At 34.5% G+C, this 16,314-nt stretch overlaps 3 protein-coding genes across 6 annotated transcripts; 1 reads left to right on the forward strand and 2 right to left on the reverse strand.

Annotated features, from left to right (window-relative positions):
- Nucleotides 1-350: 350 nt before the first annotated feature.
- On the forward strand, nucleotides 351-4,400 carry LOC105161886 (protein phosphatase 2C 50). Of its 3 annotated transcripts, XM_011079735.3 has the most exons (6): nucleotides 352-514; nucleotides 701-978; nucleotides 1,412-2,288; nucleotides 2,412-2,759; nucleotides 2,860-2,965; nucleotides 3,748-4,400. In XM_011079735.3, the coding sequence occupies exons 3-6, from the start codon at nucleotides 1,428-1,430 to the stop codon at nucleotides 4,080-4,082; spliced, it is 1,650 nt and encodes a 549-aa protein (XP_011078037.1). In that variant the 5' UTR covers nucleotides 352-514; nucleotides 701-978; nucleotides 1,412-1,427; the 3' UTR covers nucleotides 4,083-4,400. The 3 variants fall into 3 exon arrangements, with proteins under 3 accessions (XP_088736563.1, XP_011078037.1, XP_011078036.1); XM_088880437.1 differs by lacking the exon at nucleotides 701-978 and having other exon boundaries at nucleotides 351-514; XM_011079734.3 differs by lacking the exon at nucleotides 352-514 and having other exon boundaries at nucleotides 556-978.
- Nucleotides 4,401-4,639: 239 nt separating this feature from the next.
- On the reverse strand, nucleotides 4,640-9,600 carry MKK2 (MAP kinase kinase 2). Of its 2 annotated transcripts, XM_020694149.2 has the most exons (10): nucleotides 9,495-9,600; nucleotides 9,034-9,270; nucleotides 8,854-8,938; nucleotides 8,278-8,412; nucleotides 7,086-7,310; nucleotides 6,816-6,998; nucleotides 6,438-6,658; nucleotides 5,894-5,939; nucleotides 5,719-5,813; nucleotides 4,640-5,020 (listed from the first exon to the last, which is right to left on the reverse strand). In XM_020694149.2, the coding sequence occupies exons 2-9, from the start codon at nucleotides 9,108-9,110 to the stop codon at nucleotides 5,724-5,726; spliced, it is 1,062 nt and encodes a 353-aa protein (XP_020549808.1). In that variant the 5' UTR covers nucleotides 9,111-9,270; nucleotides 9,495-9,600; the 3' UTR covers nucleotides 4,640-5,020; nucleotides 5,719-5,723. The 2 variants fall into 2 exon arrangements, with proteins under 2 accessions (XP_020549808.1, XP_011078039.1); XM_011079737.3 differs by lacking the exon at nucleotides 9,495-9,600 and having other exon boundaries at nucleotides 9,034-9,414.
- A 2,980-nt stretch (nucleotides 9,601-12,580) lies between these two features.
- On the reverse strand, nucleotides 12,581-15,314 carry LOC105161888 (uncharacterized). The gene is made up of 7 exons (XM_088880421.1): nucleotides 15,190-15,314; nucleotides 14,953-15,052; nucleotides 13,825-14,119; nucleotides 13,623-13,740; nucleotides 13,255-13,539; nucleotides 13,054-13,155; nucleotides 12,581-12,969 (listed from the first exon to the last, which is right to left on the reverse strand). Exons 3-7 carry the CDS (start codon nucleotides 14,115-14,117, stop codon nucleotides 12,694-12,696), a joined length of 1,074 nt encoding a protein of 357 aa, XP_088736547.1. The 5' UTR covers nucleotides 14,118-14,119; nucleotides 14,953-15,052; nucleotides 15,190-15,314; the 3' UTR covers nucleotides 12,581-12,693.
- Between the last annotated feature and the right edge of the window lie 1,000 nt (nucleotides 15,315-16,314).

Genomic DNA, 16,314 nt, shown 5'->3' on the forward strand with positions numbered 1-16,314 from the left:
AAAATTTGCCGGGGACACAAATAAAAAGTACACCCACCCCTGATTTTCTGGTAAACCAACAGGAAAAAATCTTGCGCGGAGCGTGGATTGATCTTATTGGTTCAGGACCCACAAATTTTCAAAAGGCAAATATTCATCAAGAATACAAAAATCCCACCCCACCCCACACCCCCCCATTAGTTCACCGAAAGGGACCACTGAGAGAAGTCCTCAGCGTACCATTAGGGGACACCTGGTTGGACACATGTCTGTCATGTGGGCCCACAAGACAGGAAATTTTAATGCATTTGATTGATAATCTTTTTTTTTGGGTGGGGGGGTGGTTCTTGCAACATTGGATGGGACTTGGGAGTTTTCTTGAGCTGACACATAATAGTTGAGTTGTGTTGTGTTTTGTTTCCCAAGGAGTCTTGTTTCCAATTCTTGCTTTTTTGCTTCAGAAAATAAATAAATTAAAAAAAAGAAAGCTTTTTGGGGCCTCTTCAGTTGTCACTAATTGCACTGTTTTGAGACGGTAAGCAACTTACCTTCCTTGTATGATTGAGTAATTGTTTATTTATTCATGCAAGGGATAGTCTTTTCTTAGCATATTTTTTTGTTTGGGGTAAAGTAATCTCTTCTTTTTTAATAGGGGGCATATGTTTGTGTGCGGACTTGCATGTGTAATTCTTTTTCAAGAACTGACTTTTGATTGCAAAAGAAATGATAGGTGTCCCTTGCTGCTGTTTCACTATAATTTTTGACTGAGGAATTGGTTTCTGGGGTGACATGTGGTGACAAAAGGTTGGATTTTTAACACTTGGAGGTGGAGGGGCAGAGGAAAGCAGCCCATACCCATTTTAAATCAAGACTTGTAATGGGATTTTGATATTAAGAGTTTCAAGTTTCAGGGGTTTTAAATCCAACTAAAGAAGAAAAATTGGTGTTTCTTGGAGGACACCATTTGTGACCGACTCTATGCAGATTTTGTTGTAACTTGTAAGTTTTCTGTATTTTAGATTTTCTCTGCTTTGTGTGTGTGTGTTAGTTGAGAAAAAACATACATAAATTCAAAGAGTTGATTATGTTCCTGTTCAGTTAATGGTTGTAATTGTTGATGAGTTCAAGATAAAGAAGAATATAAGAATAGAGGTGAGGGAGATGCTGAATGATTTCACATAACTTTCTTGCACGTCTTTTGGATATTGATTCCCCCTTTAAATGGAATTATTGGATTCATATTCTCTTGTTAAATTGATATCCCTTTTCAACCTTTGTTTCTCTTATGTCATTTGATTCGTTTGCAGTAGAGTTGTAGAATATCTCTTCTCTGATTTTGTGTTCAAACCTTATTAGTGAATTAGGCCTAAATTCCATATGGAAGTGAGGTCTGCAGAAAGAGTTGTTCATAATCTTTGTGGAGTTCATACAGGTAATTGCCAAGTTTGATGGATGAAATATCTCCATTAGTTGCTCTGCCATGTAAACTGGGAAATTTGATTAGCGACGAGTCGGTTTTCGCGAGTTGTGTTGATATTGCGGGGATTGAGCTGATAACAAACAGAAGGAGTTTGTTTTCTGAGCCATCTATGACCAAGCTGCCTTTGGTGCCTATTACCCTTGATAATAGAAATTCCAGTTCTAGTGTTCAACAGAATGGAGTTGGGCTCAAAATAGAGTCAAATTGTGATAAGTCTAGGGATGGTGAAGACAATATTTTGGTGAGGAAAAGGCAAAGTGAAAGTTGTTTGATCTTTAGTAATGGTATTAACCCTGAACTCAAGGGAAATGATCCATCCGCCCTTGTTCGTGGCCCATTAGCCGGCATTACAGATTCTCCATATGCAACCAATGGTACTAACAGCTTGTGCATTGGGGAGTGTATAGTTTTGGAGCCAAAACCACATAATCAATTAGATAAGAGTAACTGTATTTCTCATAGCATGAAGAAGTCGGAGTCGTGGGTATCTTCTATCACATCTGAGATAGTTGACGATCTTGTTACTGTTGAGGAGACTGGTGAGGCAGTTAGCATGAGAGAACCTAAAAGAACATTTTCAACTTCCCTTCTTGAGGTTTCTGAAGAAATGAAGTCAAATAAGCAGATTTTGCATTCAAATTACCAGCCTCTCTGGGGCGTGACATCTATTTGTGGAAGGAGGCAAGAAATGGAAGACGCAGTTGTTGCTTTACCACGGTTCATGAAGATTCCTTCTCAGATGTTGAGTGACAGTTCGCTTTTTAGTTCCATACATCAAGATTTAACGGCCCATTTATTCGGAGTTTATGATGGACATGGTGGTTCCCAGGTAAATGATCAACCATTGTCGTTCTTCCATCTATTTTGCTTTTGCTTTCCTGTTGTGGCTGTCTATCCAATTGCACACAATCTCTTTGTTCAAAAAAGTAATAATAGAATTTGTGGTGCATAGGTTGCTAACTATTGCCGAGAGCGTCTGCATCTAGCTTTATCCGAGGAAATTGGTATTGCTAAAGAAAATTTGCGTACTGAAATAGGCGAACATAACTTGAAGGACCGGTGGTTGAGGGTCTTCCTCAAATGCTTCCATAGATTGGACAATGAAGTTGGAGGCTTCCCAAGATTTGACGACAATATTGCTTCTAGTCCTCCCCTTTCACCTATTGCCCCTGAGTCCGTGGGGTCCACTGCTGTGGTCGCCGTTGTTTGTTCTACCCATATCATTGTTGCAAACTGTGGTGATTCAAGAGCAGTTCTGTACCGGGGGAAAGTACCCATGCCTTTATCTGTAGATCATAAAGTAAGGCTTCATTTTATCAAAATAAAATATTTTTCTATAGGTGTTTGTGCATAGTTATTGCATATTTGTAATCGGCTTAACCTTTAACTCCTTTGTCCAGCCAAATAGAGAAGATGAATGTGCAAGGATAGAAGCTGCAGGAGGCAAGGTCATTAATTGGGATGGATATCGCGTTTCAGGTGTCCTTGCAGTGTCAAGATCCATCGGTACGTCAATTTCCATCCATCCAATATTTTACTCAACTGGATATATGTATACAGTTCATAAGGGCTGGCAGCATTTAGTTTATGATAGTTGATGCAAATATCTGAGTGCTTGAACTGGGACAGAGTACCAGACATCAGAACATGTTAGAAAGACGTTGACACCCTAATGCCAACTTTGTTTAGAGTCATCTTGATATGCTTCTGTGGTGCTATCCTCAGCCTACGCCAAAGAGTGCATATTTTCAAACTTAGCATTTGATCCAATCGAATTTATCGTTGCAAACTCAGTTACTGGGATGTGAAATGATAGCAATCAAGAAATTTTGCTTGAGCACTTCTAGGTCTTCAACAGGTCCTGCCACCAAAGATTTAGAGGTCGTTCGGGAATCCGAACGAAATCCCCCGATATTTAAGTTGGATATGCACATGGGTTCAAGATTGTCCAAGGCCAATGGGCCTTCATTAGAAACAATGAGTTATATTGAGTTGGGTCATGCAAATGTTGAGGGAACCAAATAGGTAAAATGTATGGATCTTTGGTTGTTTTTGGCGAAAAGATTTTGATTTCAATAGCAAGTATTTCAATTTTAATCATGAAAATTAAGGCAAATACTGGTCGGTCAACCAAAGTGCTCGTATTTTGAGTGTAATACCTACCCACCAAGTTTCCCGTACTAAGACTTCCAATGCTGTGTAAATGTAGCTTTTGGAAACATAACTCAGCTTCTTTTTACATCAAGGGCTTCGACTTCATTAACAATCTTATCATTTCTTTTGTGCAGGTGATAGATACTTGAGGCCCTATGTAGTTGCAGATCCAGAAATAATGTTCGTTCCTCGAACAAAAGAAGACGAGTGCCTTATTCTCGCTAGCGACGGACTATGGGACGTAATGACAAACATCGAGGCTTGTGATTTGGCACGACGGCGAATTCTACTCTGGCACAAGAAGAACGGCGCTACTCTCTCCAAGGAAAGAGGAACAGATATCGATCCTGCGGCCCAAGATGCAGCAGACTACCTCTCGCAGCTCGCTTTCCAAAGGGGAAGCAGGGACAACATCTCTGTGATAGTGGTAGATTTGAAAGCTCAAAGGAAGTTCAAAAAGAAGACGTAAAGTGTAACAACCCAATCTCCTTTAACATGCGGTGGGAATTTTCATGTCTGTTTCCAGTATACTTTAACACAGGTTTTCACCTTCTGACCCTCGGCAGTCAAGAAATCCTGCAAGGTATATTATAGCATCAGTAGTATGTATCCCAATGTAGGGGCACCATGTTAAGATCATATTAGTAACTAAGAGACAGAAAAATATAGTCAGATGTCATTGTAGATAAACCATTTCTTTAGTTTAAGTTCTAATTCTATCTCTTCAGCAATTGTAAGGCAGATGCTTTTGAGACAATGCTCATATTCAAGTTCATTTCACTGAATCCATCGTTCGTATAGAGTTTTGTTTGATGTTAGTTGTTCGATGACTACTCCCAAGATGGTGGGGCTGGAATCAAGAACGATACGAGTGGAATCGTCGATTCCTGCTCTGTTGAACATTCATTTATAGTCACTGCCAAACTGAGAATGTTTCTTGACATTCATTTCTGTTCATTTCGTCTAAAGATCTTAACGTCTTATAATACATTTTTTTTTAGCTAAAATAAAATGAAGTCCATAATATGCTGGCAATGGTAATCTTGCAATAATATAAAACTGGTTGCACATTTCAGTGGGAAGCATAAGTTCCACTCAAACCATCCCTACAATGGTAGAGCAAAAAAACATGAAGAGCCTTAACACATGCAAATATCAACCCACATAAGATCCCAATTGGGTCCTACATTTGATCTCTGAAATACAAGTTCCTTCCGTGCCAATTGCGTAATAGTGGAATTCTCGAGTACTGCCACACCAGCACAACTTCTGATGCACAATTGGAGACTCCAGAAGCAGCTCCAACAGCCTGCTCGTGTACTGATAGCAGCAGAGACGAGAAGGCAGAAACATGCTGCAAGCTTTGCAGCTGACAATTCCATTAACTAGTATTAACAGTCCTTATACCTGCATATTGAAAGAGGACAAGTACATTCATGATGTATACATTCTAGTTGTATGTTCCAAATAGCAAAGTCGATTTAATGCCCCTCTTGTAGGCCACATGCAAGGAGAAAATATTGTCAACATCCCTTGCACGTCTGCAAGCAAAGTGGCGAACGTAGCCCTTCACTTCTCAAGGTTTCAGATAGTAGGACTTTGAGTGGAGGTGAATGCGATAAAGAACTAGCATTTGAAGACAAACTCCACAATATGAAAAGAGTCGAATGCTTTAAAGCATCCATTCCTATGCCCCAATATCAGGCTCTTGTTTTCTCAGCAATTAAAATGGTATATGACAGTTACACTCCTACTAGAATAAAAATCTGAATGGAATATTTCCATGATTTTCTTGCTACCCATCTAATAATTGCTACCCTGTATGGATCTTCTCTCCTTTTCCTTTCTTTTGAACAGCCAGGGAAGTTTTAAAATGTTAAGTGGCTGTCTCAAATACTTTCAAGATAGAGCAAGATTGAGCAGAAGAAAAGCTACTCCTTTAATATCATATACTGGAACAGATACTTCATTTGTCTGATAATAAATCTAGTACCAGTGGTAACAAAATGTGCTTAAAGATCCACAATGGGTCATCTTTCCAGACAAGCTAAGAGTTCATATGGTAGTCACTTCAACAATGAATTCGAGCGATGTGTATATCAAACCTTGATTAAAGTGTGGCCAGTGAAGGTCCTGCGCTGGTAAAGTACAATGCAAGATCAACATCGAGATCATCATACTTAGTGATGAAAGGATGTGCCTGAATTTCAAAATAATACATCAGATTATTCACCAGGAGTTCTTCCCACTGAATTCAAATAAAAAGAGTATCAGAAGTACCATAAGTTCATTTGCAGACAGTCTATCTTTCGGATCCTTTTGCACACTGCAAATCCAGTAGAAGAGATCACATAGGTGCTAGGAAATTGAGCAAATAAATAAGGACACAAGCAGGCAAGGAATTGTGATAACAAAAAGGTATTCATGAATGCTTAAAAAAAAAAAAAAAAGAGCAACTTAGCTACATTCTAATAATTATGAAATGACAGGAACTTATTGGGAAATGTAAGCAAAGGCCCTATTGATGTTGCACAAAGTATCCTTTGAAGTGGACTGTATGTGAAATTCAGATGAGGATTGTGAAGGGAACATAGTAGTAATAGTGTCCAAAGAATCTTAATCTTTAAATGCTTTCGTTAATAGAGCAGTTCTAGACAAGACAGAAAATGGAGAATAAAAACAGATGAAAAGAGTGCGCTGATGCTATCGCTTTTATAAATTAGGAATCACCATGTAAATGTTCGGAGGAGGCACTAAAATTAGCCCCAAACTATACCATTTTATGAAACTGAATGATTTTTTAAACTTAGGTTCAGTGTACTACCAAGCAGAAATAAATGAACAGAACTCCGGAGAAAATAGATCAGAAGGTGCACGAGGTGCAGGTTGATCAACAATGGTTTCCATCAGCTCATAGACGTTTATCCATCCCTCTGGCTGTGGTGCAGAATATGGAAACTGTCCTGCGGCACACTCCAGGAGAACCAATCCAAGGCTCCAGATGTCACTTTTGTAACCATAGTTGCCTCCAATGATTCTCTCCGGCTAAGCACACAGAAAATTACAAATATAAAGAGTTTCAGAAAAATTCTTGTGAAGCACAACTGCAGCACAGGTTTGATGAGAGAACACTTCCAAAACAGTAGCATTCAAAACAATTTTTGGTGAAAAGATCAACGAGTGTAATAAGCATAAGACTCACAGACATGTAGTTGTACGTGCCAATAAAGGTATTAGCTAGACCAGATGTGCTGGCCAGTATTGCACTGACACCAAAGTCAGTGATCTTGACTTCACCTCTGTGGTTTATTAGCAGATTTGAAGGTTTCAAGTCCCTATGGATAATATGTTTTTCATGATGAAGATACCACAAGCCTTTGAGGACCTATAATGGCATGATCAGGAAATTAATTTAATTAGTACTAGAGAAAATTCTGCCTACTGAAAATTGAAAAAGTGGTTTGTATACCACCTGCTTACAAATGGCAGCAAGATATGGTTCCGGAATCTTATTAACTTTCTTGAGGAAATCTGCAAGAGAACCCCCATCCATATACTCCAGGATTATGGAGATTGCCCCATTGTCATAGAAAGACTGATAGCAAACTACAACATAGGGACATTGAGATGATTGATTGATTTTCAATTCTTGTGCAATATTCTTGCGAGCAGACTCTTCGATATTCATTTGAATAACCTGAAATAAGTTATTAGATTAAGAACAGGGATGTCAATGATTCTCAGGCATCAGCATCACAATATCACAGGAAAAGAGTTAATGCTAAGCAAGTTGATGAATTTTCCAGATCAGATATAAGTCTCATCCAGTAAAATGGAAGTAAATCTGAATTTAATACTCCAAAATATCGAAAGAAAAAAAATAGAGTTCCAGTTTGCTGGTGCATTCCTAATATAAGCTTTGTCTTCTGGGGTGATTAATTCTTCCTGACGAAGTGCTGAAAAGAGACATGATGTTCTAATTCTCATTATCATTATAAACAACATAATGTGGAAATATGTATGTATTTGTCATGTTTGGTGTAAAAGAAGACTCAATGCTGAAAAATTGACAAAATTGCAAACCAGATCACTTGATCTATCAATTCATAAAATAAGCTGGTTCCTTCTTTCAAATGGAATAAAGAAATTCCTCAAAAGTTCAACATCAGTTCACTATCTCAACCATGGAACAGCCCAAAAACTCCAGAAGGAGAAAAGGATGATACCTATCCATTCATATTAGTCTTACTTCAAATCTGACCTTAATAAGTATGATATATGTGTCAGCCAAGTTATATCAGGACCTGGTTTGACTGAATTAAACAATAAATAGTACAAATTACTTGGGAAGACAATGATTCATGTAATCACATTCGATAGACTGTTTCTTTTGTAGGACCAAAAACAACACAATTGTGCCAGGCTCAACTCCTATCTAGAATCAAGTGATCAGATTTAAGTTAAAGTTGCAACGAAAAGGAAATATACCACACTGCTTTCAGATGTATAATTCTTAATCTAGGATACACATTAAATATACTAGAACCCAGTCCACAAATAAAAATTGCCAAAACCTTATGTCCAGCCAACCAACAAATGATGGACGTAAAAGCTGACAAGTCATTTTCAAATGTAAGTCAAGGCAATAGAGAGATCATCAATACCTTAAGAGCAAAGAATTGCCCAGTCCATTTATGCTGCACCAACCGCACAATACCACCATTTCCCTTACCAATGACTTGAACTGCATCAAAGTCAGCTAAGCTCAACTGGTTATCGGATGGCTGTATTAAAGCTGGCTGTAAAACATTCAAGCAAGCCAAATTAAACGCAAGTTTCCCATAAATGCAATCCATAATAAATATCACCTGCTTCTAAATCTATCACACTCATAACTTGAAAGTATCATTCTTCAGCTGAGTAATCTTTAGAATTGACAAGAAAAAGAGGATCTTTCCTAGTTTGACCCATTAAAACACAATTCTTGTACCAAGTCATCAATATCGAAAGTTCAAAAGATTCATCTAAGTTTGATCTGCCTACTACAGAGTTATATATGAGAGCACATTCCACTGGCAGGAAGCTAAAGAAATATAACAGAGCACAAAAGAACTAAGATGAAGATCCAAGCAGAAACGGCACATAGCAAACGCATGAAAATTTGACTGTTACAAAATGCGGTGAAAATCCAAAGAACCCAGAAAGGAAATCAAAGAAATTGACAAAAACAATACTCATACAGCTTCAACTTCACTATGAGAGACAATCCGAACACCGTCCCTGTTAACCAACAAATCACCATCCTTAAAAGTCCCTGAATCAGTCCTGCACGCACACGAAAAATATCAAAAAAAGAAACAAACCGAATTAAGCAATACCCAGAAACAGCAACAGAATTAAATAGTGGGAAAAACAAGTACAGGAATTTGGAGAGAGAAACTTCATCAGGAGGAGGAAGAGAGAGCTTCAAGTTAGGTGCTAAAGCCCCTTTTTTCATATCTTTTTTCCTTCTTCTTCTCGATTAACTTATAATCTTGATTCTGTCTTTCCTGTTTCGGCTTCTTTATCAAAATCCTTCCCTCTTCGTCTGCTATACATATATATTCTGGGCTCTGGGTACGATGAAAGAAACTGTCTTCTTGTTCGATGCAAAAGGTCTACAAATACAGCCCAGAAAGATTCAGGTTAGGTAAATACCAATCTACCCACACTTCATTTTTATGTATATATATATATACATATATAGTGGGAGTGTGTGTGTATATATATATATAACTGCGTCTCATCTACATCTCAACTGATTTTTTTATGGAAAAGAGGACAAAAAAGCTATTAATTAGTGGTTTGGTGAGATAAAAGAGAGGAGAGAGAAGGAAAATACCAAGAACTCTTCACTCCCACTCACTCATATGTCAGTTTACTTTCTTGACGTTGTTTCGACACTTACTGATATATGATTTCTTACCCGCGCCCGCCAATCTCTACCCCTTTTTCTTTTCCCCATTTCACCCTTCTTTCTTTCTCTTATTTTCCCATTTACCCTTTGCTAGTAAATAGCTTTTGCTCTTGATTGATTAGTTCTATGAATTGCTTTCCAAGATGAAGTTATTTTTTATTTTGGATTAATTACATTTTACCCCCTGTGGAAATATTAATAGCCACGAGAACCCCCCTTCATAAAAATAAAGGTGAATTATAATTATTTTTTTAAATCTGACATAATTATAAATATTATTTCATTGTTTGAAAAAAATACAAATATAACCATAAAATAAAAAATAATTATGTAATCCCAAACAATAACTATAAATATTATTTCATTGTTTGAAAAAAATACAAATATAACCATAAAATAAAAAATAATTATGTAATCCCAAACAGTGAGGTGAAAATTATTGCATTACTTTTGCTGAACTTTTATTTTAAAAAAAAAAATATCTGAACGATTATTAAAAAAATAAGGGTAGGTAAAATAAATAGTCCACAGTACATTTTAGTCTATAAGAATATTTTAAAATATTCTAAGAAATATAAAAAATTATAATTTATAATCCAAAATAGTATTTTGATTAATCAACTCTAAAAATTGAATGAAAGTTTAAGGGACTAATAGAATAAACACGTCGTTAAACGAATATTAAAATTATGAGTGTATTTATAATTTTTAAAAAAAAATTATAATTATATTAAATTTTGAAAGAGGTGGATGTAATGTTTGATTTTCATATAAAATTATTTCCACAATATTGGGTACTTCTCAAATACAGATACAACATTGAATATATTTTTGGAGTATCCAAAAATTTGCTCAGAATCCTCTCCGTATCTCTACAACCACAAATTCAGCATTATTGCACCGAAAAGTTAGGGATTGAAGATTGAAAGAGCAATTCCCCAATGTGGCTGCACCAAATTATTTATTGCTTCCATGGTGAGTGTGTATTATGTTCTAGTGACACAGTTGAGACTCACCAGCACCTATTTTTTTATTGCTATTATGCTAGACAGTGTTTTCAACTGTTGCGACGTGAAGTCTGTTTCTCTTGGACCACTAGAAGATGGACCATTACCATTGATGTATTAATTGCTGCACGAAAATGGAGGGGGAAACATGTTATCAATGCTGCCTATGGTAATCTTTTGGCGTCCCTTGTGTATCACGTTCGGCAAGATCGGAATCGACGAAGGTATCAACAGCTGGTTCGCGATGCAATGTCTCTTGCTCGGGTTATTTTTTATGAGCTTAGACTCCGCATACTTAGTACCGAACTGCTTCATAGCATTAGTACTATCGCCTTGTATAGAGTATGATGGATATCATGGCTACTTAAATTGCTATTTAATTTGTACGCTCTATAATTTTTCTTTACTTAATGAAATTTACCATTATCGAAAAGAAAAAAAATTATTTATTGCTTGAACGATTGATTCCAAGTTTTAAATTTTTGGCTTGTAAAATTTTTAAACAATATCAAAAACTAAATTCTAAATATTATACATATATAATATGTATAGTAGAACCGTATGCCAAATGTATTATGTAGACAATATCAAGCCGGCAATTGGGACCTAAAAACTAATGAAGGCTTCACGGCAGCTTCTCTCCGATCCCTTTGTCTCTTTTTACTTCCATCATCTTTCTTGGATTTTACAACTCTTTGACTTTACGCTTAGAAAAATAATGAGAATTGTGAAAAGGCAAAGGGAAGGAAAATTAAGTAACAAGTCTTGGTATTTGTAAATTTTTAAATAACAATTATGTATAAAAGTCTAAAAACATCATAATTCATGTGTAATTATCCATCAGGAGAAGACAGTATAATTTTTTTTTTTTTTTTATATATGATTCATTACATTTGTTTAAGAGAAAGAAGATAATATATCAAAACTACTTATTAAATTATTTAATTAAAAATGTACATAAATAGAACAAAGTTAATAGAAAAATGATAATTAAATATATGATATATTGTGAAAATAAATAAGTATATTTGAACGTATCTAGAGTATTTTATTAAGTATACATTTCCATGACCAAAATTAGTAGTTCTCACATGTAATAAATAGTATAAATTTAAAGTAACAAATTTATGCAACTATTTATAGAAAGATCACGTTCGGAGTTAATTAAATTAATTAATTTCCACCTAATTTTTTGATCTTTTGAAATTTTGAGTTATTTAAATATTTCAACAAATGTCATAAAATATCACAAGTTCTAAATTTTGATTTATTTGTTCGATCTGTTATTATCTTTTAAAGTAGTTAGCTACCTACACCAAGGCCGGGAGGACTGTTTTTTCTATATAAATATAAAATTGTACGAATAACTTAAATTTAAAACTTTTAAATACCTAATTGGTCAATAATTTATAAATTAATCTATCTATATCATATGATCACATAGGGTATCGTTACAAAAAAATTGCCTCATTGCGACAGATTTCATATAAAATCGGCAGCAAAACTCATTTGCCACTGAATTTTGCAATGGAAAATTTTTGGGCAACTATAGTACTAATGCTGTAGTTGGAATGAATTTTGGGAAAACCGCAAAATTTTTCCACGAAAATTGCATAACAAAGAACTTTTATATTTCCTACCAACTTTTCATAAATAATTTGTAGCAAATTTTTGCAACAAAAACTTACAACCACATTTCTGCTGCAACATTTTAAATATTTATGTGGCAAAGTTTGTGACAATTTCATTATAAAATCTATTGTGTTGACAACGAAAGTCATTACAGAATTACAATGTATTGTTGCAACAGCTACCCATTGCAAATTTTGCCACGAAATTTTTTCAGTACAATATGCAATTTTTTACTAGAAATTTTATAATTTTACTTTTACAACAGTTTATATTTCAAAACTTGCAATTTAACATTGAAAAATATTTATATTTGGTTTGCCACATAACTTATACAATTTGAAATATAACAAAACATTTAACCGAAAACAAATATAACAACGATAATTTGATGCATATCCACAAAATAAAAATGTAAATTTTAGAATATCTACATTTAAATAGGGGTCAACATCATTTTCACAATCTTCTGGAGATAGTTGGTCATATCAAGATGGCGAATTATTGTCACTAGAGCTATGTTCTGATGCACTCATAATTTCTTTTAGTGCAATGCCAAATTTATCCGACATTAGGCTTACTAGCTGTTGCATCTGTTTATTTATGCGCTTCATGTCACGACGCATGATCCTATTTTCACGAAGAATCTCATTAATTTGATTCTGTAACCATAATTGTTGATCATTAACAGAGGTGCTCAATGATGACTCGGGTAGACCTTGAGAAGTAATGTTCCTATCATCACTCAACTTTCGAAATTTTTCCTATACAATTAAGAAAAACATAATAAGTAAATAACTTGAGATAATTTTATTTACTTTGATTTCATTTAAATAATATAAACTTACCACTGCATCATCTGCTTTCGAGCAAGTCCAATTGTCTTCTTCCGTTTTGCAACATTTCTCCGACTCCTCAATAAGTGAAGACGGGTGATCGAGCGACTCCGCCTAATAAAATTTATAAAAAAAAGATTAAATATTAATATTAATTTTGAGTAAGAAAATCAACTATAATCTAGAAAACCAGAAAAAATATTTATATCTTACCAACTTCCGTTTGTGGTTTGAAAGGGAAGCAGAACCGTCTTGATACACAGTAGATGCCGATATAACGTTTGTTAGGCGGTTCGTCTTATTAACTTGTGAGATGGCTTGAAATTTCTCATCAGCCCACTCACACTGCAGCCCCTCCCAAACTTCCTTGGACATCCAATCAGTTTTCTTCTTTAATCTCCTACATCGTCCCATCACCTCCCTGAGCCATTTCCCAGCTCTAAAATAGAAATTCTTGCGGATTTGGAATGCATCCATTGGATTCCACGTGTAGTATGTCTGCAAGATGTAATACATCAATTTCATAACATGATAATTAATTGATAAATAAATAAACTAAGAATTAAAAATTTAAATCTTACGCTAAATTTTTGAAACCACAAGTCCTTAGTCTCTTGTGGAACTTTTTTTAAACAAGGCCATGCCCCTGGATAGTAGCCTGCAATAATGTCCTTAATGACCTTCTGAACATCATTATTCCTATAAAGTAACAGAAAGATTATTAATAAGGGTAAATTACAATACAACATTTTATAACCAATACAACATTTTAAATTATCTTACGCAATAGACTCCGGAGTAATGAAATCAGATGAACTTGTCATTGAATTGACATTATCAGATGCAACTTTAGGCACTGATGCAGATGGGGGTGGTGTTGCTGTTGTTGATGAGGATATTGTAAGTGATGGTGATGGATTTATACATGTGTTTCCCGTCTTCACATGAAAATGGGGTAGAGTTGGGGATGAGGAAGGTAACTCTCGAGTTTCAGGAGAAGGTGGAGTAGATGGTGGGGTGGATGATGGTGTAGTAGCTCTATGATCCCTACCTCCATTAGATTCTCCTCGTGTCATATCTACATAAACATATCAAAAGAGAAAATATAAGTTACATTAGCTTAGTTTTAAACTCATCAAGTAAAACTAAAGTAAGTTTAAATAACTTAGTTAAATTGATTTAATAAAACTTTTAAATTGAGAGTTAGCTAAGTTAAATTAGTTTAGTTTTAAACTCATAAGTAAAACTAAAGTAAATTTAAAATAACTCAATTAAATTAGTTTAACTGAAACCTTTAATATGAGAATTAACTAAGTTAAAATTACTATTATAATAAGATCCTACGGTAAATCCTAATCTACAATCATTATCAACATCGCTCATCCAACCTCATCAATACTATTATCATCCCCATTCACCTCATTATATCAAACACATTCTTATCATGGAAAAAATAAACAAATAAGAGAGACCCATATACTAAATTGTAGGCATATACATGATCACATCCTTGACAAAAAGGTCCAACTTCTGCTACAATATTTACATCTTTATGCCAAACATTAGCAATTAACAACAAGTTTTAGGATAGATTACATCCAGCTTCCCTAAAATTTGACATAACCATAAATACCCTTCTTTATTTGGGAAATTGTGCACTTCTTAGTTTAAAGAGTCACCAACAACCAGCCAATTTTATTAGTCGCCGTGGGTTTCTATCTATTTTATTTTAGTAAATAGATCAAAATGTTCTTGGGACTATGAAATATAATTTTAAGTATTTTACGTAAATGGATCATTTCAGGCCCCATTCAAGAAATTACATGATTTTATCAATCGTCTGGCAATTTTTCAAGCAAGATAAGATACTCGTAATTATATCAAATTTTAGGAATGTTTGATGCAATTTACCTTAAATTTTAAGTGAACAAACACCCAAGTCAACAGCTGATGAGTTTTGATCGCCTCTTCTTTCCAAAACCAACAGCAGCAGCAAATTCACAAATGCAAACTATGCATTACAAACAGTAACTCAATCATAATAAATCTTAAAAATTTCAGCATGCGAAATGTAATGTACACGATAAGAACAGAGACTATCAAACACACCCAAAAGCCCCAAAACAAAAAAGAGGAAGAAAAACTTACAGGCAGTGACGAGGCCGCCGGAAAAAAGAAGAGAGAGGGGGCGGCGGAAGGAGAGGGAAAGGGGGAGGGGAAAAGAGAGGAGAGAGAGAGAGAGAGAGAGAGAGAGAGAGGAACAGAGAAAATTAGGGTATGTAAAACAAAGGGGAAATTATACTTTGCGTCCTTATAATTTGGGTCAAAATTAATTTTAGTCCCTAAATTTTTAATAAAATTTTAGTTTCTAATTTCTATAAATTTTTATGATTTTAATCCAATTATTAAATTTGGTGCTAAAGATCTTACGAGAGAGGAAGTCAGATGTATCGAAATTGTAATTATTTGTGAAAATTAAGGATCAAAATTGTCGTTTAAAAATTTCAAAAACCAAAAATTATGATAATTTATAAAAAAAAAAACTATAGATTAAAAACATTCCATGAAAAATTTGGAGACCAAAATTAATTTTAATTCAAAGAATAGGGACTAAAAGCAAATTTACCTTAAAATAAACTAAAAAGAAAGAGAGGTATTATGGGGTACAGCGTGGAGCCAAATTTTTTATTTAATTTCATTTTTTCCCCTCAAATTAGTAGTTTTAATACAGTTATTTTATCAAAATATTTTGTCTTTCAGCTATTTGTTTCTTTATTTTTTATTTAGGGATAATTGCACTTTTTCTCTTTTAAAATTTGGTTTAATTTAATATAAATTTTCTGTAATTTAAAAAATTATATCTAGCGCCCTTGAAGTTTGCTTACGTCTAATAAATAAATCCATATTCTAGTTAAAATCCACCGAATTTATTGATATTAAGAAAAAAATATATTTACCCCAATCGATTTATTATTTATTTATTACAAGTCATATAAGCCTTTTTTTTTTTCAAATTATCTTCATACGTTTTTACACATTAATGCATATAAAGATGTATATTTTCACCATTATAAAGGTAGGTTCGACGAAAAAAAACTATTTGACCTGCAATAAGTCAATTTGCGTGTAAATATCAATTTTTATTCAGTTTTTTGGTATTAATCAACAAATTCAATGAATTTTGACTAAAGTATATACTTATTTGTTAAACGAAATCAAGCTTATGGGTGATAGATGTAATTTCTCAAACCACATGAAATCCCATATCTTAAG

This window comes from Sesamum indicum, linkage group LG5 (genome assembly GCF_026168435.1).
Source record: "Sesamum indicum cultivar Baizhima isolate 11 linkage group LG5, ASM2616843v1, whole genome shotgun sequence".
NCBI classification, from domain to species: Eukaryota; Viridiplantae; Streptophyta; class Magnoliopsida; order Lamiales; family Pedaliaceae; genus Sesamum; species Sesamum indicum.